Here is a 23,645-nt window from a genome sequence, read left to right on the forward strand (position 1 = left end):
AATATTGTGTTGTACATGGGAGATAAATACAATTTGATGTTAGTGTAGAAGTAATATTTGTCAGTGTTTTTGTTCGAAAATTATTCCATTTTTTTGTATCACTTCACACTTTTATCTTGCCTTTGTACAATAACTTCACTTTATATTTTTATTAATATAGCACAGCAAGTTCTGATCCTATCGATATCACTTTTCGAACTGATTCTGCGGAGACATACCGGTTAATTATTGCTCTAAAGGTACCGAACAGTTCCTGCTTCTCTTCTCTTTATTCGCAAAATACGACCAGACCTCACTCAGTAACCGTTTCACAAACCTGCTGCTTTGCTTATTTGCGCATTTACAATCCAAAGTACCGTAACATATGCCACCAATGCGTCGCAATGTGTTTACTTTAGACCACAATATTCTAACACATCAGTTGTTACTTTTCTATTATTTTTAAACATTTCATTAACTTTTCTTCACATAAAGTTTGAGGTTTTTAGACAAAATCTAGCAATAGAAAAAAGTAAGCATCAGATAAATGTGGAAATTGGTTTCTTGATAACATTTCATAAATTCTTTTCATTACATTTTCTTTTAACCTTACTTTCCAATTCATGCAAAATTAATTATCTTTATCAACTTGTGTTTTTCCTTTTACACCTACTTATTGATCCCCGACATAACAAGTCCATTAATGGTTAATAACTTGTGGGGTATCCTTTATGTTTTAATACTTCTGCTAACCGCTTAGGCATTGATTTTACCAATTTTGCCGTCTCTTTTGAAGAAATTTTATTCCATTCTTCGAGAATGATCTTTTTCAAGTCGGGTTTTGATGAAATACTGTATTCCTGAATCCTGCGTTCCAATGAGTCCCACAAATGCTCAATAGGATTGAGATCTGGAGTTTGTGGAGGTGTATGCAATTGCTTCGGAGCATTATACGAGTATAACAGCCATAGTTTGATTATGTCTGCTGTGTGTTTCGGATCATTATCCTGTTGAAAGTGAAACACATTTTCGAGACCAAGTTTTTGTGCACTTCGCTTTTGTCTATTTACAAGCGATATGTAAGGTTTCTTTCGTGCAACTCGACTACGATATCCGTTTATTTTTGGGGGAATTATACATACAGTATCGCTGCAGATAGATTTATTAAACCTTTCTTTGACTTTTTTCGCTATTTAGGAAGCCTTAAGTTGAGGATTTTGTTGTACATCTTTAATAATGTACCGCTCTTCTCGGCAACTGAGCTTAGAAGGACGTCCAGAACGATGCTTAGCAACTGTGGAACCTCTTGATTTATAATTACAAATCACTCTTTGAATAGAAGAGTGAGTTCTACCTACAGTTGTACCGATTTCTCGCAAAGTTTTGCCTTTCCATAATTTAACGATTATTTCCCTTTCACCAAAACTAATTGTTTTCCGCTTACGTTATTAATATTCGTACGATAATTTTGATAAAAACTCGACACATTGAATAAATGGCTGCAATTTGTCGAGTTAAAAAATAAAAAATTATCGCAAGAATATTAATAACGCTTAAATAAATACTTTTTTCACCGTTTCGTTTGAATTTGTAATGTGGGAATTCCCTTTTAAAATTTTGAACGCAAACTTTTTTGCGCCAGTGATGGCCCTATTTTCAAAAATTAATCGATAGCATCGATGTAGCCACATGATTTTTAAGGGGCACACCTAGTGCGAAATTTAAAAAAAATCGATTTTTTCATATTTCGATAGGTTATACCTTTAAAAATAACGTACTAAAATTTCAAATCGATATCTGAAACAGTTTTTGAGTTACAGCCATTTTAAAGAGTAGCCGCTCGGCAGTTAGATAGTTGCATTGGATACGGGACATTTTTTTAATGCGTTTTTCTCGAAACAGCATTTTTCGAATTTGCTGGAGTGATTACTCGAAAACAAATGATCCGATCGCTATCAATTTCTTTTTGCATCTTCTCTATATAGTTCTCCATACGATGACCCTCCAGTTTTTTTGATCTAATCAAAAGTCGAATTTTGGCAGGCCAAAAACGACCATAATTTTGAGTGAAATTTAACTTTTTATTCAACATGCCGCCATTTTGTCAGTTTTTGATTTTTTTATTAGCCCGAGGGTCATCGTACAGACAATATGTTTTAGTTTAACGAGAATTTTTTTTTTTTTAGGTTTCATCAACAGAGAGGGCTGCAATCATGGCAGCAGTGGAAAACCTTTTTTTTTTGGGCCGCCGGAGATCGCTTGTCATTTCAAAAATATTTAATATTTTCTTTCTTTTTGTGTACTCTTAAAACATGTATAAATATACCCTCAAAATTTTAAAACGATTGATTGACTAGTTTTTTTTTTGATCTCAAAAAATGCCTTCTTTTTACGCTGTCACACTAGGTGTGCCCCTTAAACAAAAAATAATTAAATTAAGCTCTTGAATATTACGTTTAAGATTCTAAATAAAGAAATATAATAATATTAATGTTAATAGGAAAAATGGACCTTACAAAGTCATAGCTGACTGTGTATGCAAACTTTTTCTAACTAGTGTATATGGTTTTTGCTTGTTAATGATTTTAAAACATACATACATATAATATCTCTCTCTTAACTTATAAGTTTTGGTTGGTAATCTTTTTTTATCTTCTTTAGCAGCATAAGGTCTAACTTTTTGCAGATTTGCATTTTCAATAACCTGATCTTGGTGACTCGATTGGCCGTACAATTCATTGCCAACTGTACTATTAAGGCATCTGGCCACGACCTTTGACTGGTTTCGACGGCAGTTAACATGAGTATATGTTCCACCTGCCCTTTTATACTGTTCTCATTTGTAGCAATTAACTGTACCTCATTTTTTTGCGAAGGACAACATTCATGGAATCCTGAACTTCCAAACTTACAGCCCTGATACTTTATAATTTGTGTAGGTATACCAAAGAAACAAACGACGGCTTTGATATAACTTTCAGCGTAAATGTATAAAGTGTGATGAAAATAAACAAATTTTGTAAATGAATCTGCCAGTACAATTACGTACTCCTTTAAGTAATTTTTTTCACTCATTATTGTCTATATGCACTGTGTTCCACGGAATACCACCTTTAGAATCGGGTAAAGGAAAGGAAAACATTTGTTTTTACCGTTTCTTTGTATTTTTCAATATTAAAATCATTTTCTCAATTTATAGGTTTTATCTAAGTTCTTAGTTTAGCTGATAACTTGACTACCGTTATTCAGATACTAGCCAATTATCGGTAACCTCAGTCAATTCTATCCGTTTTTCAACTATTTTTTTCATACATTCTGTAAACCACGGATTTCTTGTTAAAAATCTACGTCTGTCATTCATAACTTTTCGTTATGCTTTGATCAACTATCGTGCATCGCAATCTATGCGAAAGCGAGCTGATCAATAAGCTCACACTAGCGCACATACACATGCACACTGTATAATGAGTTCCTAATAATTTTGGTCGCTTCTCATTTTCCATACATTTAATTTTTATTTGTTACAATCTTTCACCTACCTTTCATTGCACATTACATTCATTACTATAATTGATTAGTATTCCGATTCGAATCAACGTTCGGATTCAGATAAATCAATTTCGAAATTACCAACCAATCATAATTTTCACTAACACCAGTGCGCACGCAACTCAACTCTCAACAACTTACAACTCTTACTTTCGGATTTCATAACATGAGTAATGTCCCATTTCGTTGCACTTAAACATTGTATATTCGACCGATATTTCACTCCAGAATTGCTGCTCCCTTTGTGATTGTTTCCTTTTGCTGTCTGTTTCCTTTCCAGTCAACTATGGCATTCGACAAATTTATGGTCAATCCTTTCTCAATAGTGACATTTAACTTGGAACTTGAACCTCCTCCGCCTGGGCCGGTTATCCGCTTCTTAAAAGCGTAGGCCAGTTGTAGCTCATTGCGGCTTGTTACATTGGAGGTACATACCCAGCATAATAAATTGTCGGTTAACGCCATGTGTGCCAACGCTACCGACACTGCGATTTCCTTCAAGGTTTTAGTTTTTCACTTGGTTAAGATTGCGAATCATAATTGCGATAACCAATGTAATGCGCTGCCGTCAAGCGCCTTGTTCAACGCACAATTGTGTCGGCTTCTAGGGTATTTTCATCAAAAATCAGGTCCACCGCTATACACCATGCAGAGCCATCCGCTCCGTCATTATAGAAATTGAACTTTAGCAAAGTAACGATCTTGGTATCTGCGTGGACTTGATTACGTCCATTAGATTCGGGTACTGTTCTTCTATCGCTGCGAGGATTTGGCACGAATCTTGAATTGTAGGCTTAACCGATCCCACTTCTGATGTCGAGAATTTTGTTCGTAGATGATTTCATTTTTTTTTGTATCATTTTACACTTTTATTTTACCTCCGCAACAGCTCCCCAAACCATTACGCTGCCGCCACCGAGCTTCACAATTGGGACTACGTTCTTTGGTTCAAGCGTAGCGTTAGTTTTCCTCCAAACTTGTGCCCTTTCATCACTTCCAAAAAGAGTGAATTTAGAATCATCTGTAAATAAAACTTTTTTCCAAAAACCCATTTCCTTTTCTTTGTGTTTTTTGGCGAACTTTAAACGAAGTTTCCGGTTCTTTCAGAAATAAGAGGTTCCTTCCGTGGTGTTCTACTCTGGAATCCGTTATAGTTTAGAGTTTTTTTTATTATTATTGGATGGATACTCTTTACTGTATAACAATGTACAAAGTATGAGATTCGAACTATATGTAGATTTTTGTCAAAGCAATTTTTGAGTTTTTCTTCCATAAATTTGTTGTTTTATGTTAAATAATGATTTTTTTTAGTTCATTGTTATTATAATAAATATTGGAATAAAACTGTATAAATACATTTTTTAAAAACTATTTGTACTCTCATATCAAAGAAAATAGGGGGTGTATGTAGACTTTTGTCCGCCACTGTATGTGTACACTGCCTTACAAAATACAAGTACTACCGCTCCGACATATTTAAAATGCGAATGCTACAGTTATTGCGATACAAATTTTTATAAGTAAATATGATAGTGTATATGCATATACATACGTATATATTGGGTTGTCAAAAAAGTGTTGCGGTATTTTCGCTAGTTGGCGCTGAAAGCGCGTGGTTCTAGTTTTATTCGTCGCATCGGGTCATGCTATACCTTTTTGGAAAGCTCATTTCACGCGCTAACACGTGTTGCTTGATTGTCGTTTCTTTTAAGTCGTTCGCGAGTTATAGCGTCGCAAACATGGAGCAAAATAAAGAGAAAATACGGCATATTTTACAGTACTGCTACGATAAAGGCAAAAATGCATCTAAAGCCGCCAATAAAATTTGTGCAGTTTATGGACCCGATACAGTTTCCATTTCCACCGCACAACGATGGTTTCAACGTTTTCGTTCTGGTGTAGAGGTGGTCGAAGATGCGCCACGCTCCGGAAGGCCTGTCGTCGAAAATTACGATAAAATCGCTGAACCGCAAGACTTTTTTGACAATCTATATGTACATGCGACTACGACTATGTATTTATAAGTATTAAAAAAAACTAATTTTTATTGTTCTTCTACGCTGCTCTACCTCAGCTGCTATATTAACTTTTTATTTTATTTTATTGAAATATTTGGTCTTGGTCCAGATCACCAGTATGCCCGTTAGTTTTTACTACACAATCACTTTAAATTGTTACCGAAGAGCTCCGTTTTAGGCCATACCGCTAGTATGCGAATAGTTTTTTTTAGTCCTAAAATACGTTCACTTATGAATTTTTCCTAGGGGAATCGCTCTTGGGGGATCCAGGACGAGGCCCCATTTGTAGAATTTCGTGTTTAAAATTAAAACTCTACTTTTTTTGAGTATTTCATATACTTACCCTTTGAAAATATTTAATACAAATATCACTTAAACATTATATTGACACGAGTGTTTGCTGCCACGCACGGCGTCACAATCAGGAATATTCTTAATTCTTACGCTGTGGTAGACGCGATGTATTTATTACCACCCACAAAATTCTTGTAATCCACTATTCCAGGGATGTGCACATTTTTGCCCCAAAAGTTAGCAAAGTGCGCACTGGGGATAGATGAGGGGAATATCAGTGTACGGAGGGAAGGGCATAAGAAGTTGCGAAAAAAATCAATTACATTCCTCCGCAACTTAATGTTCATCGCAGAATGCAGAGATAATGAGATGTCCAACTCCTTTCTCACTGGAAGTGAGAGAACAATTGCTAAATAAAAATTTAAAACAATGAAAATCAAAGAAAATGCGAAATTTAAATATATTTCATGAAACGTTTTGTAATTTGATGCATAATAGAATTAATTTTCTATTACAAATCGTTAAAAACATTTATTAATTGAGAACTAACAGACTTAATTCACCTTATTAAGTATTGGAAGATCGAAAGTCAGTTGTTTTAAAATACCATAAAATCATAAAAAAGGAATTAAGTAGTTTCGCCATATATTAAAAGTCCAATATATAATAATTTGCAATCGTAAATAATGTTGGGTATTTTAATTTAAAATGCCCAAAAATTCTTATTTTGTTCGATCTGACCATAATGGAAAATGTTATAAAAAACGCTTATTTTGAGGCGCTCTCACACTGGAATAAGTTGGGCATCCCATTATCCCTGGCAGAATGGTTGCGGCAATACTGACATTGTACACAAATTAAAGAGCGGAAGTTTACTTCATATCGGAATTGTACAGTTGTGTGAACAAAAAGAGGTAAACATAATTTGCAGGGTTTAGAAATTCGCATTAATATCTTATTAATTTACCTTTGCATGCTGGAAATTCTAATCACTGTTAGGGAAAAAAATATATAAGTTAAACTTATATCTAAAAACAATTTTATTTAATAAGAAAACAGCATATTTTAAAACTTCACAACACCTTATGGTTGTTCCTATTTAGTTCACACCACTGTACATGTGATAGATCAGTTAATGGTGGTGATGCCAATTGTAAAAATTCATTTTAGTTACAATTGGGAAAACTTTTCTGAAGTTGTGGGCTTTTATACGTACATATGCATATCTGCACATACATATGTATAAAAAAGAAAAGATACTTATGACAATTATATATATTGTCTTTAAACATATTGCAGTTCCATTTAATGAAAATGCTTATATAAATATATGATTTGTGATATTTTCAATTTGGTTGTTTTATCAAAATATTCAAAGAATTTAGGTTTTTTTCTATAATTGTTTTGTTAAATTTTAAAAATCTAAGTTGCCTCTGGAAATGTATTAAAATAATAATATTCGCTATAGAAAGGTAACACATAACACATATTTTCAAAAATATAAGAAATCATCAAATAAATATATATTTGCGCGGTATGGCATTATTGATTGAAAGTGGCTTAAAGTAAAAAGGGCATACACGGGCACACTTGTGCGTTCGATCTGTGTGAATTCGTTTGCCCATACACGACACACAAATCCATTTTGCGTTCGTTCTTCACACAGTTAACATGTGCGACAGGCAAGCGGAACATTTCTTCAAATTTATTTCTAATGTAGCACTTTTATCTATTTCTTTGTATTTCGTTAATAAGTTATTCCAACTTTTATTTTTCTCAATTTTATTTTTATATTTATCACTTTTCGTTTGCCAAATTGCCAATTAATTTTTTATAAGATCAATAAATTCAGATACGAAATCTTTATTAAGGGGAGAGCCTGCTTTAGAAGCTTCAAACGATCGCTTAAATCTCCTTAAAAATTATCTAACAACAAACAAAGTTATAGATTGGAATATTGTCGAAGCTAGAAGGGAAATAGTGTCCGAGCGTCAGACAGATACATACAAGTATACGAGCGCTTGGGCAAAAAGCGGAAAGCGCGATTTCTCGGTTTTTTATTTTTACGATTATTTTAATTGGCGGGCAAAGTTGGAATTGGGCAAAGTTTATTATCTTTGGTATAAAATTATCTTCTATTTAAACTAAAAAAACTAGGAAAAGTCAAGTTTGAACATATTTTTAAACAAAATAAAGTAAATTTTTTTTGGAATTCTCTTAGTTTAACTAGAAGATAAGTTATTAAAAAACATGAATTTTTTTGTTCCTGATAAATGCATATGCGAGATGCATCGGGTAATTGCTTCCTAAAGGCAGAATATCAAAGATTTCTTATTCAAAAAATTTGTGAAAGATGTTCAAATATATGACTATAAAGCCTAGAAATTTCGCTTGAATCAATTATTTCTTTCCCTTCCAAAAAAATCCTCAAAAAAAATGATTTTTTAAAGCTTCTAAAGCAGCCTCTCCCCTTAACACTTGCAATTGTCCGCGATCTTCACTGCTCGACGACATGAGAGAACTGAGATTTTGTGCGCTCACAACGCCATACACGATAAACACGTTCGCGCACCGATCGTAAAAAATCAAACATTTTCGTGAACATGGATCGGTACGCGAACAAGCCCATACACGAGTAAACCGCATGTTTACTAGTGATGAGCGATATTTCACTACCGGTGATTTTTTCACTGTGATTGAAAAATCGCAAATCGCAACTGCGATCACTTTTTATAAATAGCAGTTCGCTTCCATGAACTGCGATTGCGATCGCAGTTCGAACCAGTGATTGCGATCGCAGTTCGAAACTGTGATCGCAGTTCGAACCTGTGATTTACGATAGCAGTTCGAACCTGTGAATTACGATCACAATAGCAAATAGCAGAAAAGTAACAACTTTCTTCAGGGTATTGTATATATCGTATATGCTATTTTGCGTCATAGCGGTTTGAAGTTTTGAGTGTAACGTTCTTATAATTTTTAATAATGGCAGGAAATGTATCAAGGAAAAGAATGATGATGTGTGTGTGTTTGAAGTGGTAGATGAAATATAATCAAAATGGAATATTTTAATTTGTTTTAATAAAATTTTTAATTTTACTTATTGTTAAAACTAAATTTGAAAGCTTTTTGTGTTGAAAACAAGAATTGTAACTAATTAATTTCAGAAAAAATATGGAATAAAAAAATTACGGGTTTTTAATATTTTCCCAAAGATTAAGAAGCTCCCGTTATTAATTTGGTCTTGAAAATATTATTAGCGGGTATTCAAAACATTCTGATGGATTATGGAGTTTCTTTGAAAATATTATGCTATGCAATAAGCTCTAAGTTTCAGTTAGCCGAACCGCTCCAACATTTGCGAAAATGTAGTGAAAAGAAAGGCGTAAAAACTTGACTCGAGTTACAGGAACCAAAAGAGAATTTACCGCCAATAACGACAAAAGGGTCAGTCGTTCCCACGACAGTCGGGTGTACGTAACTGGACGGGACCCGGACTTGTATTCGGCCAAACACTGTCAAATCGGCAGAATCTGCCGCTACAACAACAACAACAACAAAAGGTCTCCGTTTTAACGTCGACTTAGTTGCGATCTCAATAGCAATATAAAATCACAGTGATTTAAAAATAGCAATCACTGAAATCACAGTGATTTAAAAATCGCAATATCGCCCATCTCTAATGTTTACAACGACTGTTGACTGCTACGCATGTAATTTGTATGTGCGCGCTGATTAACAATTTTGGTTCAAAACCATGAAAATATTGATTTTTCGTTTTTTCATACAGCCGTTTAGGTGAAAACTTCAACATAAATTCAATATTTAAAATTTTTTGAATTTTAATTTCTTTTTGACAGGTGAATTGTCTTTATTTTTGTAATTGATAAAAAATTAATAAGGAATTTCATTAATTTCAGAATTTTGTAAAAGTTGTCGAATCACTTTCAAATTTTTTTTATATTAATTAATACTAAAGTTTTGTATTTTTTTTGGGTGTAGCAGCAAGCTCTCTCATACTCCAACACAAGCACACAGTTTGGTAGTGTGCGTCTGGGCATCACTGCACTAAGCACACAAATAAAATACAAACGGTAATGGAAGAAACATCTTCTCACTTCGCTACGAGCGGAATTCGAACAATGTTGCCATTACTCAATACGCATATGTAGTTTTTGTAAATAATAGCATTCGATTCTGAATTTGAGTTATTTTAAGAAAATTTCAAATATATTGAAGACAATTTTTATAATTACTACAGTATATCGAGCCTGGCAACCCTGCGGAAAACCCCAAGTCGTTGGAAATTTTACGATTGGTTGGTGGTTGAAGGGTTGTTGGGTAATTATTTACATGCCGCTCTCATAAGATTCATTTGGTCATATGTGTTCGAAGAAACAGTGGTTCATAAATTGAAGTTATTATTGAAATTACTTTTTATAAGGAAGTTTTAAGAAATAACCTGGTTTGAAACTTGTTGCTTCGAAAATTGTATCTAAAATAAGAAGTAGGTTATCTGATTAAAATTTTGGTACAATAATGCGTGTAGCTATAGCAAATGAAATTAAACCAAACATATAATTTATTATTTCAAATAAACAAAATTAAATGCTGATGTAAAGACATTAAAAAAATGCATACTAAAATTAAATATTTATTATACTTTTTTTACTTGTCTTACATTTTATAAATTTATAGTAGTTACAAAGAAACTTAAAATTGTTAGGCAATTTTACAGTTATTACCCACAGTGCAACTTCCCATATATGCGCGCGCTCTCATATGTTAACATGGTGTGGGAAAATACGTTGCTCTCATTTATAAATATGGAGTGGTAAAATACGTTGCTCTCACTTCCCTCTTCATGTTTGCCCGCGATTATCCCCTCACCCAGCCCACAAAATGCGCACGGGCAAAATGCCACTGAGGGCTAATATGCCCACCCCTGCACTATTCGATATTCGAATAGGTGGTTGCCAACTGTCTAATAATTATTATAATTAGAATTCTATAATACATACATATATACATACCTATGAGCAAAAAATGGTTAGACTTTGTTCGTAATCTTAAAATACTAAAAGAATAAATTATTCTTCACAATGTACATATCGCTCATTTGCTGCAAGACCGGCATAGATCAAAAAACGTGATTTTTGAGTTAATGCTGCAGAATTGTTCGTTATATCATACTTCATGTTGAGTGAAAAATTCATATGAATACCTTTTATATGCTCCGCTTGAGAAGAGGTGTAAGGTTGGAGTCACCGTGTAAGGTTGTAGTCAGTTGAAATCTTTAAGCGCGTTTTCTGGAAAATCGATTTTTTTGACTTATGCCGGTCTTGCAGCAAATGAGCGATATGTCGTCCTCCTTAAAGTCAACGTTTTCCAGTAAAACGATTTCCTCCGCAGAGGCCATTTGACTCACTAGATAGCCAGAAGCCACACGAAGCTACATACATCAGGCGAATCGATAGTTGAAAATATATTAGTGAAAATTTGGCGACAAACTCACGAAGAAACAGTGACAGTGCATTATTGTGGTGCACAAACCAAGAGTTGTCTGGCCTCTTTTTACAAATAGCTTACATAAATAGTATTCCTTCTTGACAGTTTGGCCGGTCAGAAGGAATTCTTAGTGCACCTCACCTCGATAATCGAAGAAAACTCTCAACATAACCTTGATTTTTGACCTGGTTAGACGTGTTTTTTTTCGATTTTCCATTTCAAGCATTGTTGTATCAAAAACAATAAAGGCATAGAAAATCAAGTCAAATTATTATTCCTATCATATATATTTGTGCGTACTGTTTATTATATACTAGGTAGTGTTTTTTTATATTCAAGTTTGTGATGGCTATTTTATAAAAATTTACATAGTAAGAACTATTTTACATATTTTTTATAAACTTAAAGTGAGTGAATTAATAATAACTTTCAACAAAATACCAAATAATATAAGTTACATCATTCAGTTCCTCTGTTCAAGAAATTTTAAATAAGTAAGAGTATTTTAAATGTACTATTATTACAATTTACTATTTTGATTATGTTTTTAAGCGATTATAAAAATTGTAATCAAAACAATTTTCTAACGTTTGTTTGATGATGAATTCATTGCGATGTTTTGCATTGCATTGGCTTTCCTGCATCAAAACAGACAATGTATTATTTGCTTTGTTGCTATTCAAGCTCTCCATTTAACGTAAATTTCTGTAAATGTTATCAAAAAATGTTAATGCAGTAGGTCGCTCGTTACTTCGGTGATATCAAGTGCTCTTGTGCAGCAGTATAGTATATACATACCTATGAACTGTATTTAAAGTGAATTGGGAAGGTTTTAATATTAGGCACATAATTTTTTCATGTTTATAGTTTCATTGATACCATTTACTCTATGATATTGCTTACAAAATATTGATATTTTACATTATAAATCCTTCTACATAATAGTATTGGCTGTTTCTAGGACTTATGTTTATGTAGTATTACTCATTGCTTGAGGACTGTCATGCGTGGAAGAAAATCTTATCTAAAACCTAGTATATTCCAGCACTTATTTAGTCATGCGTACGCGCACATCAGACCCCAACGTAACGTTTTAATTTTGTCAGCTTTTATTTTTATACGAATTGAATAATTATGTGTTATATTTTCTTTTTCAATCTATTTATTGAATGTTTATTAATTTTTGAATTTTAAGCCGCCGGAACCAATTCGAGAGACTGAAGTGTAATTGACAAATGCATTGTAGAAAATGGCAACTTAACGTTTACCTGTTCATTATACCATAAATATGTTAGAGTGAAATAAATATTTAATGAAGGAATATATATCAACAACTATATTTATATATACATATATATATATTTATTGAATGTACCATATATACATTTATATATACAGGCAATATAGAAATAACATACAGAAAGCTGTATTTATATTAAATATACAGTATAGGAGATTTTGTAATTGCTAGAAAAAAGTATATAATGGAGAACAAAAGTTTGACTAAATAAACCATTGATGCATAAAAGTAACAAGAAGTTCAAAGAAATGTACACTTAACACTACAACAATAGTCTGTACTAAAACAAAAATACTTATTCGAAAACGTGGAAATGCTCATCAAAAACAAACACAATACTAAATAAAATACCTTACAACATACGTTAAATGAAATAATTTAGAGATCAACGGTATAAACAAAATTAGGCTTAAACTGCAATAAATATCATTAATGATAATAAGAAATAAATCAATTAAATAATTATTAACCCCATATAAAGTGTTATGTACACATAAGCTAAAAAGAATTGGAACGTACACAGACAACAAGAATGGATGAGTTCTTAATCGTCTTCTAACTGTAAAACTCCACTCATACCCGCCCGAAATGTGCACTTAATTCGAGGACTTCAACAGCAAAAGAATATCATACCTTACATATCGTCCCCTCAATATAACAATAGCGTATGTGCTGATACGCCATTATTTTTTTATTGCATATTTAGAATCTCCATCATTGATTCTATGTCTGGTCAAAATTTCGTCAAATTCTACTTCCACAAAGTGGGTCAAAATGTCATTAGAAAAAATGGTGTATAATTTCATGTTCAAAAATTTCCTTCAATAAGTGTATAGACATCTGATTTGACAAAAACTTTAAACTCGATTTTCTCAAAACCCAAAAAAAATTATACGCTATTGTTATATTGAGGGGACGATATAATCCTAACTGTACAATGTTTTTGTAGAAGAATGAATTGAAATCAAGCATATTTCCAAAAAAACTAGTGTAAAGAAACATACAGTAATTGGTAATGTAGCAATTTTAATTAACGAGAACATCAGAAAAAAATAAATGAGTTCATAAAAGCAGTAAAGTGTAACATATCTACTATGTGTGTGCATACATATATAAAATATAAGTTTTTGGTATTACGACCAGGTACTAAGTTACTGATGGCTAAGCCAAGATTACCCAGCTCACTAATCGATCAGCTGAATAATACTATCAATTCTGTTTTAGTGCGGGAGAGAATGTTTTAGTGCTTAGTATACTCAGCTCTAATGGGACAAATTAATAATACGAGGTGTGTTCAAAAAATAACGGGAATTTTACTTTTTTGAAAAAAAAAAAGATTCATTAAATTTTATTAACATTATCGCCCTCAAAATAGTCCCCATTCGAAATTATGCACTTATGCCAGCGCTTCTTCTAATCGTCGAAACACTTCTCGAGCTCGATTTTCGGGATAGCTTTTTACTCTTTCAGCGATTTTTATACACTTGCATGATGTTGCTACAGAGTAGAATAGTTTTAACGGTTGTTTGTCGAGTAATTGAGTTATATAGGGTGATTTTTTAAGAGCTTGATAACTTTTTTTTAAAAAAAAACGCATAAAATTTGCAAAATCTCATCGGTTCTTTATTTGAAACGTTAGATTGGTTCATGACATTTACTTTTTAAAGATAATTTCATTTAAATGTTGACCGCGGCTGCGTCTTAGGTGGTCCATTCGGAAAGTCCAATTTTGGGCAACTTTTTCGAGCATTTCGGCCGGAATAGCCCGAATTTCTTCGGAAATGTTGTCTTCCAAAGCTGGAATAGTTGCTGGCTTATTTCTGTAGACTTTAGACTTGACGTAGCCCCACAAAAAATAGTCTAAAGGCGTTAAATCGCATGATCTTGGTGGCCAACTTACGGGTCCATTTCTTGAGATGAATTGTTGTCCGAAGTTTTCCCTCAAAATGGCCATAGAATCGCGAGCTGTGTGGCATGTAGCGCCATCTTGTTGAAACCACATGTCAACCAAGTTCAGTTCTTCCATTTTTGGCAACAAAAAGTTTGTTAGCATCGAACGATAGCGATCGCCATTCACCGTAACGTTGCGTCCAACAGCATCTTTGAAAAAATACGGTCCAATGATTCCACCAGCGTACAAACCACACCAAACAGTGCATTTTTCGGGATGCATGGGCAGTTCTTGAACGGCTTCTGGTTGCTCTTCACCCCAAATGCGGCAATTTTGCTTATTTACGTAGCCATTCAACCAGAAATGAGCCTCATCGCTGAACAAAACACGCGCGCGAAACACATTTCGAACCGAACACTGACTTTGGTAATAAAATTCAATGATTTGCAAGCGTTGCTCGTTAGTAAGTCTATTCATGATGAAATGTCAAAGCATACTGAGCATCTTTCTCTTTGACACCATGTCTGAAATCCCACGTGATCTGTCAAATACTAATGCATGAAAATCCTAACCTCAAAAAAATCACCCGTTATATAGGGTTATATACATATGTATATATAAATTAGTTTTCTACAGCCCAAAGCACGCGAGCGCTCTCCGAGTGATTTTTGAGTATACGTGTGTTTCACACAGTTTTGGATCAATTATTATATCGTCGAAACGAAGACAGTGCCTGTTTCTTTCTGACTGCGCAGCAGGCAAGATAGTATACACGAATGTGTCTATTAAAAGTGAACTATATTTTTTCTTTGAAGAACATGTAAAGATATGCAACTAGTTTGATATAGCAATTGTTGATTATTCATAATTAAAAAATACAATTATTTATATTTTTCATTAATAATAACAGAAAAATTATAAATAATTGTGTTGTTAGTTGGAACAGAATCTTCAGAAAATATTTATTATATTTTCATACAAAAACGGTTTAAACGAAACCAGTGATAGTCTGTCTGTCCTTCGGTATACGAGGTATGACAAGTAAGTAATGAGACTGATTCCATAAAAACCGTATATTTGAAAATTATTCTACAACTCTGGCATCCCCTTCAAAGTAGTCCCCTTGGGCAGCTATACAACGATTCCAGCGAGTTTTCCATGCTTCGTAACATTTCTGGAACTCTTCGACTGGGATGTCCGCGAGTACCCTCGTCACGGCCGCCTGGATATCCGTAATCGACTCAAAATGGGTTCCTTTGACCACCGATTTTGTTTTAAGAAACAAAAAAAGTCACAGGGTGACATGTCGGGCAAATAAGGCGGATGTTGCAACACGGCGATCATGGGACACGCTGAGGGCGGTGTGGCACGGCGCGTTGTCGTGATGAAGGATCCAGGTACGAGCGATGTCAGGGCGCACCCTGTTGACTCGTTTTCGCAATCTTTCGAGTATTTGGCAATAGTAGATTTGATTCACAGTTTTCCCTGGAGGAACGAATTCTTTGTGGACGAGTCCACGGTTATCAAAAAAAGCAATAATCATCGTTTTCACCTTCGACTTGCTCATGCGAGCTTTTTTCGGGCGGGGGGCGCGCAGAGACAACCATTGTGAGCTTTGGCGTTTGGTTTCCGGACTAAGAGCACTATCACCATACATTCTTACAATTTTAGTGTACGTTTTCGAAGCTGTTTCGCCCAATCTGGCGCAAAATTTTATCGCGACGCGTTGCCTTGATTTAATTTTTCCATTTTCGTGACGAGCACTACAAAGACACGTCTACTCAACTTGACCAAACTAGTGCACTTAAAATAGGACACCTTATGACCGAAGAATATCCAAAAATAATTATTTTCTAATAATAGTATCCCTGTATGTCAAATGCGTTGAATCGGAATAATATCTTTAGCCCCTTCTTGAGCAAAAATTGTAAAACTTTGTTCATAATTTTCTTAATGTATTCCTCAAAATATATGACTTTTCATTTGGCCCCAATACACTTGTCCCAACGTTTTGTTGTTGGTGCAGTTGTTAATGTCTATTTTCGGAATAGCCTTTAACTCGCGTAGTAATTCACGTTTTGATGTCTTCCATTTACTCAAATCAGTTTTCCGGAACGGTCGTTTGAGGTTGCTAAAAAGCCAGAAATCGCATGGTGCTAAATCAGGCGAATAAAGCACGATATTGGTTGAAAATTTGTCGAAAAATTCACGAAGAATCAGTGCATAATGTGACGGTGCATTATCGTCTTGCAAAAACCAAGAGTTGTCGGCCAATAGTTCCGGCCTCTTTTATACACAAAGCTTGAGTTATTTTGGAACCAATTGTGCTTTTACTTTTATTAGGCCAAAGGATCTTTCAATTTTCCGATATTCCAGCAATGCCACTAAGATCTCTGACTGTTAATTGTCGATTTTCAAGCACCAATTCCTTTATTTTATTGACTTGTTGATCAATAGTTGATGTTGATTGCCGTCCTGGACGTGGTTCGTCGTACTCGAACCTATTTGAATAATTTGTACCAATCAAACACACTTGCTCGCGACAAATACTTATCACCGAAAGCCTTTCAAACATTCTGGACTTTTCGGCACAATAAATATGATTCCGCACACAAAATTTAATGGTACTTCTTTGTTGAACAATTTCACAAACGTAAAAATCGGCGCATGCACTTTATGTACTTCAGAAAGATAAGCGTATTCTAAACACTAATGTTTTGATGTGAAATTTGACATACATATATGTATGTCACTAATAGCTATATCAACCCAGAAATATTGGGTTGTCAAAAAAGTATTGCGGCTGAGAGCGCGTAGTTCTAGTTTTATTCGTCGCATCGGGTCATGCTATACCTTTTTGGAAAGCTCATTTCACGCGCTAACACGTGTTTGATTGATTGTCGTCGCAAACATGGAGCAAAATAAAGAGAAAATACGGCATATTTTACAGTACTACTACGAAAAAGGCAAAAATGCATCTAAAGCCGCCAATAAAATTTGTGCAGTTTAAGGACCCGATGCAGTTTCCATTTCCACCGCACAACGATGGTTTCAACGTTTTCGTTCTGGTGTAGAGGTGGTCGAAGATGCGCCACGCTCCGGAAGGCTTGTCGTCGAAAATTGCGATAAAATCGCTGAATTGGTCGAAAGAGACCGGCATAGTAGCAGCCGTAGCATCGGTCAAGAGCTGGACATGAGTCATCAAAAATTCATTTCAATTTCAATAAAAAAAAAATTCAATAAAAATACCGCAAGACTTTTTTTGACAACCCAATAAAATATTCTGGCGAGTGCTTTTTCGCGCGAAATATAAATTAAAAAGTCTTACTATTTTTTGCTTATAGTAGATACCTAATAGAAAGATTTTCGAACTTCCAATTGACTTTAACATATACCACGTATATCGGTGCCCTAGATCTCATATAACTTAGAAACCTTAAAAACTCGAAGATATTTCCCTATCTTTAATCATGGCAAGTTGCAAGAGTAGCAAATGTTCGGTTACACCTGAACTTAGTTCTTCTTTATTGTTTAAGTTTGTAACACGACGGCCCTTTTATGTTTTTTTTGCAAATTCGATAAAGTCTAATAAAGGATGGTACTGTTACGGTATTGTTTTTGGCCAAGAGTTCTAGGCCCAATTCATTTCGTTTAACAAACGAAAATCGCCAAGCTCATAAAAACACGACTAACCTTAGCGGTTGTTACAGACAATACATGCAGTGAATTTTCTTTTCCAAAACCGCGAAATATTAATATTGAGATTCCCGCTATTTTTTAACACACCTGTTATATAAAATTTTTATATAGAAATATTAGAAAAAAATGTTTAGTTTTCACATAAAAAATTCATAGGCCAGACACTAAAACTTTATACAATATAAGTTGGGATTTCACGTCCTTTGTTGTGCACAATAATGTAAAGTCTGTTTTACAGACATCGTCAGGTTGATATATGTATGTAAGCATTCAAGTAGCCAAGTAACAGTAGCAAACGCGTAACAGCAAAAAATTGAATATATCGGCCGGGTGTCCGATATGTGACGCAAAGACGAATTCACTTAACATTGAATAGAACAGTCTTACCGTGCGATTCTGTACTGTAAATACTGTTAATTTGATATTTAAAGTTAGAGACAATTTTTGAGACATGAGACGATTTTGCAGTCACAAAATCTATTACAGTTCATTATTCAGAGATTTTTTTACACTTGAATGAAAGTAAATATGTCGATAACAAATATTAAATTTTCTATAACATAGTCAAAAAACATAATTATCAATAAAAATAAAAATATATGTTGACTTTGTTTCATAATATTTACGAAATGTATGTAAAATTTGCAAGACTAGCGTCCAGAAAGGAACTTAAAATATATATACTGTAAAATATATATAAGTATGTATATAACTGTAGCGTATAGCTCCCTTACAAACTGAATAAAGTTCCTGCATTGAAAACTTCTCTATACAGATCTTCACGAAATTTAATTTGGTCCAAAATAACGGAACAATCTTTGAAGAAATTATTAAGATCGGACCACTATAGCATATCTCACCCATCCATGCTGAGCAATCAAAATTTAATTCTTATATGAAAACGTTTTAGGGCCACCAATGTTATCGTTTTTCTTGTTTTCACATACCGCTCTGTAAGGAATGATTTGAGACAAATGTTTTGGAAAACGTGCAATTAATGTAATTTATCTGAATGCATTACACTGTGTGACACTCCCAAATAACTGCGAAGTGGCGTTATTTTTTTTGTAGGTCTTGTCGAGTAGAACGAGAATCCAATATTGGAATTTCCCAACTACTCCCGAAATCTCGACTTAAGCTTAAAAACCCGATTTTTCGTACTTTGCGCATTATCAGCCCATATGTTAGTCGATTTTTAATTTAAGAACGGTTAAAGAAAGAACAACTAAGACCTTTCGATGATTTATTTGTTTATGCCCAACAAACTTAATTTGTGTTACCCATTTTCTAATTTTTTTTTGACTCTGTAGTTATTTTCACATATTATTTTATATTAAAACTAAATGAGTTCTTATTTGATTCAAAGAGTACGTTTAATACCGAGTTTAACGAATGCTTTTTTTTAAACCGGTAAAAAACGAATTTTTTGCAAAAATTTCTAACGAACTTAATTTACCAATAAATATTATTAAATAAAATCGTCCAAAATGTTTTTCGATCGCAACAATTTCTTGGTGGAAGTATTCGCCATGTTTATCACTGAACTGTTCCAGAGTTTGTGCGAAGAAGTACAAATGCGAATGCATTTTTATCGAAATTTCAGCATACATTCTTAAAAATTCGTTTACAACCGTCGTCGTTTCTGTTATTTTCTGTAATAACACAGATTTTAAGCTAAAGGGTGACATTACATACAGACTTTATTAAAGGAAAACGAATTTATTTACTTTTTTAGAGAATACAACTTTTACACGATCCGTCAATGAAAAGTCGCCACTCATCTGCATTATAATTATGATTTAAAGTTGAAAATCAGTTTTAAAACTTTCTCCAAGTAACAAAGGGCGGTAGCTTTTTCTAACCGATATTATTGTAAAATATTTTCCCCTAAATTTTTTGCTTTAGTAGTGAACCGAGAACTTCAGATTCTCCGCGAAATCAGCATTTATACCAAGTGCTTTTCTTTTGATTTTGATTTATAAGGAAGCAATTCTTTCTCTACTTAAATTTGCATCAGCGGACTCATTTTTTGTGGCACTTCGACATTTAAGTATCTTGGTCTTGGAACCGTAACCACATTCGTATACTTAACGTTTTTGAGCGATTTAAAATTGTGATCTGAAATGTTTGTTTGGCAAAAATAGCATTCATCTTGTTTACGATATGCCTGATAATGTCGTAGGCACAGAAAAGAGCAACGTAATTGATTGTTGAACGTTCCAGTACCAGTGCCTCGCACTATAAAACCTTTCAAGAATCGTGATACATATATATTTTTACAACACTAATATTATTTTTAAAATCACGCCGTGGCTTGAATCCGTAAATAAGCCAAAAATTTATAAAAAATGTAATTCGTTTGTAGTAGAGATGAGCGATATTGTGATTTTTCGATATCTGTGATTTCAGTGATTGCTATTTTTAAATCACTGTGATTTTATATTGCTATTGCGATCGCAACTAAGTCGACGTTCAAAAGTCGTTGTTGTTGTTGTAGCGGCAGATTCTGCCAATTTGACACTGTTTGGCCGAATAAAAGTCCGGGTCTGTTCCACTTACGTAGACCCGACTGTCGTGGGAACGACGGAAACATTTTGTCGTTATTAGCGGCAAATTCTCTTTTGGCTCCTGTAACTCGAGTCAAGTTTTTCCGCCTTTCTTTTCACTACATTTTCGCAAATGTTGGAGCGGTTCGGCTACCTGACACTTAGAGCGTATTGCATAGTTCATTTGTATATTGATATGATGGTTTCACACATTTCTTAGAAGGAATTACCATTAGTGTGGTTGATAATTTGTTTGTTTAGAATACCAGCTTTTAATATTTTCAATACCAAATAATTAACGCGAATTTCCCAATCTTTGGGAAAATATTAAAAACCCGTAATTTTTTTTATTCCATCATTTTTTCTGAAATTAATTAGTTACAATTCTTGTTTTCATCGCAAAAAGCTTTCAAATTTGGTTTTAACAATAAGTAAAATTAAAAATTTTATTAAAATATTCCATTTTGATTATATTTCATCTACCACTTCAAACATCACACTTCACTTCTTTTCCTTGATACATTTCCTGCCATTATTAAAAATTATAAGATCGTTACACTCAAAATTTCAAACCGCTATGACGAAAAATAGCATATACGATATATACAATACCCTGAAGAAAGTTGTTACTTTTCTGCTATTTGCTATTGTGATCGTAATTCACAGGTTCGAACTGCGATCACAGTTTCGAACTGCGATCGCAATTCACTGGTTCGAACTGCGATCGCTATTCACAGGTTCGAACTGCGATCACAGTTTCGAACTGCGATCGCAATCGCAGTTCATAGAAGCGAACTGCTATTTATAAGAAGTGATCGCAGTTGCGATTTTTCAAACGCAGTGAAAAAATCACCGGTAGTGAAATATCGCTCATCACCAGTTTGTAGCACATTTTAGTTTTACTTTAAAACAAGTTTTATCAAATTTAACAGCAAATACAACAAAAGATAAACAACACATGCACTTACAAGTATAAGGATTATAAAATCGTCAAAAAAGAATATATACATATTGGCAAATCAAGCTTGTTGCGAATTTTTGCAAAAATTTCGTTTTTATAAAAAGTTGAATAACATAGTAATTTGTTTACCGATTTTTGAAAAGAAACATTCGTTAAACTTGGTGTTAAACTTTTTGAATCAAATCAGAACTCATTTAGTTTTCTTATAAAATAATGTTTGAACATATCGAGAAAGTCAAAAAAAGGAAAAAAAAGGGTAATAAAATTTAAGTTTGTTGTGCAAAAGCAAATAAATTTCTGAAGATTTTTTAAGACATCTACTATATACAAATTCGAAAGGTCTGAGTTTCTTCTTAAACTATTATTAAATTAAAAATCGGGTTATAGTGCGAAAAATACGTAAAATCGATTTTTAAGTTTCGACTTAATGATTTTGGGGGTGTTTGGCAAATTCCAAAATTGGATTCTCGTTCTAGTCGACAAGACGTACAGGAAAAATAACATAATTTACTAGATATTTCGACTTCATTTTTTATAGCAGTCTCTTATCTACTACTCATAACACAGCTACAAATAAAAAAGACGATATTAGAAACTATTTTTTTATGAAAATTTTTTAAATGGCGGGAACTCTTTCCTCTACTGTGCCGCTGTATAGAAAAGCCAAAGACAGGTATGATTTAGGAATATAAAATATGTATTAAAAAATTAAATAAAGTCGCTGTTGGTGTATTCGAAATGTCAATTATTAAATGCAATTGTAATTTTTATAGGATCCATATATTATGTTTGCAGATTAACTACCTTAACACCTTCTACGACAAGCAAACTAGGAAAACGTTTTCGAGTCACAGCACTTTATTGAAAGTTTGACACATTAAATATGATTTTTATCAGTTACTACTAAAACCGACATATTTACGTTATAACAGCTAAGCAATTCTGTCTTGGATTCGACAACAGCCCTGATTGTAAACGTAGTGGAAAAATCAACAAATTTGTGTTTTTCATATGGTGATCATATGAGAAATATGGTGACATGAGAAAAATCTCTCTAATGCGAAAATTTTCGCTTGTCGTAGATGTAGATTTTTCATGTGAAACCATGAAATTTTTTCAAAAAAAAAATTTTGGAAATGTTTTACAAAAGGGGAATAATAAGAAAGTGCATGTATTTTGCATGAAGTTACATGATTCTCCAATAGCAAGAGCCGCGATCGAAAATTTTCTAGTAGATACCCAGTATTCCTCTAAATATGTAAGTATGTACATACATATATCTTTTTTCTGTAGCGGAGAATGCAAATTGCGTCAGCACTGAAAATTGTTATGTGCATAATTTACGCAGCTAATATTAAACAGTTCTGATTAGATCAGTGTTGTCCAACGTGACTGTGTGCACGTTATGCTTGTGTTGGTTATTCTAGCGTCAACTGATCGCAAAATTCTGCTTTGTTTGCCTACGAAGTTGAATACAGAAGCACAATCGTGCTTTCACAGACACTTGTCGCGACATGTTGGTGTGAGGTGTCTGGCACTGTCCGTGCGCTATTGTGCGCATAGGCCGTGGACAACGCTGGATTAGATCAAAGAAATACTATATGTATGTAAAGGGTGATTTTTTAAGAGCTTGATAACTTTTTTTAAAAAAAAAAACGCATAAAATTTGCAAAATCTCATCGGTTCTTTATTTGAAACGTTAGATTGGTTCATGACATTTACTTTTTGAAGATAATTTCATTTAAATGTTGACCGCGGCTGCGTCTTAGGTGGTCCATTCGGAAAGTCCAATTTTGGGCAACTTTTTCGAGCATTTCGGCCGGAATAGGCCGAATTTCTTCGGAAATGTTGTCTTCCAAAGCTCGAATAGTTGCTGGCTTATTTCTGTAGACTTTAGACT

General features: G+C 33.7%; 2 protein-coding genes across 26 annotated transcripts in view; one reads left to right on the forward strand and one right to left on the reverse strand.

Moving 5' to 3' along the window:
* LOC105226621 (plasma membrane calcium-transporting ATPase 3) overlaps nt 1–23,645 on the forward strand; it is a 529,385-nt gene that overhangs the window by 166,722 nt on the left and 339,018 nt on the right. For 2 of the 24 annotated variants that reach the window (XM_049460175.1, XM_049460174.1), the window contains one exon: nt 12,544–18,354. The exons of 21 other annotated variants lie outside the window; for them this stretch is intronic. In XM_049460175.1, the coding sequence (XP_049316132.1) occupies nt 12,544–12,576 (33 nt within the window). In that variant the 3' untranslated portion in view covers nt 12,577–18,354. Of the gene's footprint in view, nt 1–2,165; nt 11,325–12,543; nt 18,355–23,645 lie in introns of those variants that run through there. One more of the 24 variants, XM_049460170.1, reaches the window with a different exon arrangement.
* LOC125779365 (uncharacterized) overlaps nt 1–23,645 on the reverse strand; it is a 168,122-nt gene that overhangs the window by 14,530 nt on the left and 129,947 nt on the right. The window contains exon 1 of one of the 2 annotated variants that reach the window (XR_007423266.1): nt 23,384–23,484. The exons of the other annotated variant lie outside the window; for it this stretch is intronic. The gene's annotated coding sequence lies outside the window, so the exon portion shown is untranslated. Of the gene's footprint in view, nt 1–23,383; nt 23,485–23,645 lie in introns of those variants that run through there. 2 annotated transcript variants of the gene reach the window in all.

Source organism: Bactrocera dorsalis, chromosome 6 (assembly GCF_023373825.1).
Source record: "Bactrocera dorsalis isolate Fly_Bdor chromosome 6, ASM2337382v1, whole genome shotgun sequence".
In the NCBI taxonomy this organism is placed as follows: domain Eukaryota; kingdom Metazoa; phylum Arthropoda; class Insecta; order Diptera; family Tephritidae; genus Bactrocera; species Bactrocera dorsalis.